We start from the raw sequence: 2,883 nt of genomic DNA on the forward strand, positions 1-2,883 counted from the left end.
GAAGTTCAGAGTGAAGGCCAAGTGTTGATGGAGAATGATAGACATGAGAATGAGAGAGACAGGGATGACAGACAAGAAGAGGATGAGAGACAGAATGATAGAGAGGATGAGAGACAAGAGGATGAGAGAGAGGATGATGATAGAGAGGAAGATAGACAGGAGGATGAGAGAGAGGATGATGACAGAGAGGATGATAGAGAGGATGATAGAGAGGAGGATGAGAGAGAGCATGATGATAGAGAGGATGATAGACAGGAGGATGAGAGAGAGGGTGATGATAGACAAGAAGATGGTAATGAAGAAGAAGAAGGTGGAGACACATTGACAACTGAGACAAGAAAAACAGAGAGCATCAAAGCAGAAATTTTCGGAAAGATCCTTAAAACCTCTACTCCAACTGCATTCATCGATCGAATTAGAGTTAGATTCAGCACCCCCCCCCAAGATCCCCTTGTGTAGGCTTCTTCCAACAGAGGCCATAAGGAGACTATGCCCCAGTACTGATAAGAACCTTGGTCGAGCATTCAAGAACCTTGGTGGGTATCTTGAAAGCAAGGGGGCGTTCACGGTGTCCATGTTTGATTTGGATGGAGAGGAGACTCCTCTGACTGAAGAAACAACATTGTCATGGAGTTCAACATGGAGGGATGTGAATGGAACTTTTGAAGAGTCTCTCAGAAATATGCCAGAATGGGGACCGTTCATCCAGGGTAAAATGATACATGTACTGGATGGAAACAACCGCTATAAATCTTGGATGGATTTGATTGCTCAAGGTGAGGGTGATTTGAAATGTTTTTATCTATTTATACAATTTTATGTATGCATCTAATATAATTTTATCATCTTCTTTCCTTTTACTCAGAATTTCCAAATGACATCTCTAAGCATTGTCTGGTGGCCTGTGACTTTCTACAATTCGAGAAGGCTGACGTTGGAGAGCTGATGTTTTCTCTTTCCAGATTGAATAAGTATATGTTTTATTATTTTTCTCTTTTTTGCTCTTGGCATTGATTGCATGATGTTGCTTCAACTCTCTGCATTGGTTGTACTAGGATGCATGACTATGCCTTTGTACCAACAACTTTTGGGGATAGGCTCTTCCAAATAAGGAGAATTGGTGAGTCCGATAAGACTACCCTCCTTGCAGAGCTCGATGATGAGGACAAGGCTTGGATGGAGAATGAAATGAAAAAGTGCCCCACTCGTGGCAAAAAAAGCTGGTTTTCTGTTCCAATAAATATATTGGCATGGCTTGTGTTTAAGGTATGCAAGATATTAAAGGTGTGCAAGATCTACTTAATTATGCGAAATATGTTTAATGTATGCAAGAGTAATTTTGTAATTAAATGGACTCTGTAGGACGATATGGAGATGAAAATCGAGGTCAAGGCTAAGGGCATGGATGTAGACGGAAGGGCTAAGGTGATAAGAGAGGTAGAAATTCTGTATAAGAATAGGGTGGGAAAGTTTGCCCGCATAGCAGACCCTGCCAATGGAGAATACTTTTGGCGTGCTGTTTTGTCACTTCCTTGGCATGCAGCAGGGACCCATATTGCGACAGAAGAGAAACTGAACATGATTGGGGCTGCACAAGTTAGGGATGAAGATAAGGCATTCTTAGTTCGAATGTTGGATAATTCACAAGCTAGCATTCGAGAGATAGAGTACTTGCCTAAAGACAAAGCAAAAGCTAGAGAGTGGCTACATTCATTTGTGTTCTGGCTACAAATAAGTTCTTATGGCTCCAAGCTTCTGGAGGAGATTGAAAATTGTGATAGAATCTCCTTACCTTCCATTAATTCCTTTATAAACTATGTCGTCTTTCATCGACGAAAGTATTTGAAAAAAGCTTTCAGAGTTCATCAGGGGGATATAAAATTTAGCAATGATATGGACACACAAAAAGGGCTACGCTCTGCAACACATCGAGTTGTTTATAGGTTAAAAAAAAACTTGGTCAATTTTATTTCTTCTCCTTATGCTTCTTATATAGCCTATTGACTTTAGTTTTCCTTTCCATTTGGAATTTAGATGGCTGCTGAAAGAGGTGGATAGTGGTGTAGTACAGGCCATACCACCTCTTGTGTTGTTATGGATTTGCGAGGATACTCCACGATATATATATGCGGATCTGCACCTTGGGAGAGTAAGTGTTTTCTGTAATCATGGTCATGATGATAAAATGTATGTATGATGATAAAACGTATGTTATCTATTTTTGAAATGCATGGTTAGCCTCTATCAAGTGTTGAAAAGACAAGATGCCCCTGGTGGCTAGACATGGAGAGGTTTGTTGTGCCAGATGAAGAAATTCAATTACATGATCAACACTTAGCTATATTGGCTAAGATGACCATAGTGGAGGGTTCTGATGAGGTAACCATAAGTTGTCTCTGATTTTTGCACGATGATAAAGTTTTTTGATGAGGTAATTTATAACCATAAGTTGTCTTTGTGCAGAGTATACCATTGACTGCAGTACGTGGCTGCTCTACGAGCTCTCATGCCACATCTATAGCCTCTACATCTAGAATGCACCCTCTACCAGTTAACCTAGGGAGGGATATAGTGAGTCAAGCATTGGATGCAAATAGGAGACAAAGAGAAGTACATCAAACAACAAGTACTTCGGGCAATGTACATGTAGCCTCATCTATGATCCAACCAGCACCTTTGAAAGGTGATATCATGCCGTTAACAGTAGTGTATGTTTATTGGGGCGATAAATATTTTTCTCTTACCAATCAATCTTCTTCTGTGTTTCTTCTTGCATTGTGGGAATTCGCAGGCATGGTATATGCATTCAATACCTCCATCGAGGACCTTGCAAGGGACTGTAAGAACATAGAAGGGCCATCCCCTCTATTCAAACATGTTTTG

The 2,883-nt window shown here is 40.5% G+C and overlaps 1 protein-coding gene and 1 long non-coding RNA gene across 2 annotated transcripts; both read left to right on the forward strand.

Annotated features, from left to right (window-relative positions):
- The first annotated feature begins 953 nt into the window (after positions 1-953).
- Positions 954-1,846, forward strand: LOC147611916 (uncharacterized). The gene is made up of 3 exons (XM_086783931.1): positions 954-1,266; positions 1,363-1,751; positions 1,840-1,846. The coding sequence occupies exons 1-3, from the start codon at positions 1,057-1,059 to the stop codon at positions 1,844-1,846; spliced, it is 606 nt and encodes a 201-aa protein (XP_086640057.1). The 5' UTR covers positions 954-1,056.
- An 18-nt stretch (positions 1,847-1,864) lies between these two features.
- On the forward strand, positions 1,865-2,600 carry LOC147611917 (uncharacterized). The gene is made up of 3 exons (XR_015263652.1): positions 1,865-1,943; positions 2,035-2,379; positions 2,464-2,600. It is a non-coding gene; the product is annotated as an uncharacterized LOC147611917 (long non-coding RNA).
- The last annotated feature ends 283 nt before the right edge of the window (positions 2,601-2,883 follow it).

This window comes from Cibotium barometz, chromosome 46, assembly GCF_041138505.1.
Source record: "Cibotium barometz isolate CiBa-2024 chromosome 46, ASM4113850v1, whole genome shotgun sequence".
In the NCBI taxonomy this organism is placed as follows: Eukaryota; Viridiplantae; Streptophyta; class Polypodiopsida; order Cyatheales; family Cibotiaceae; genus Cibotium; species Cibotium barometz.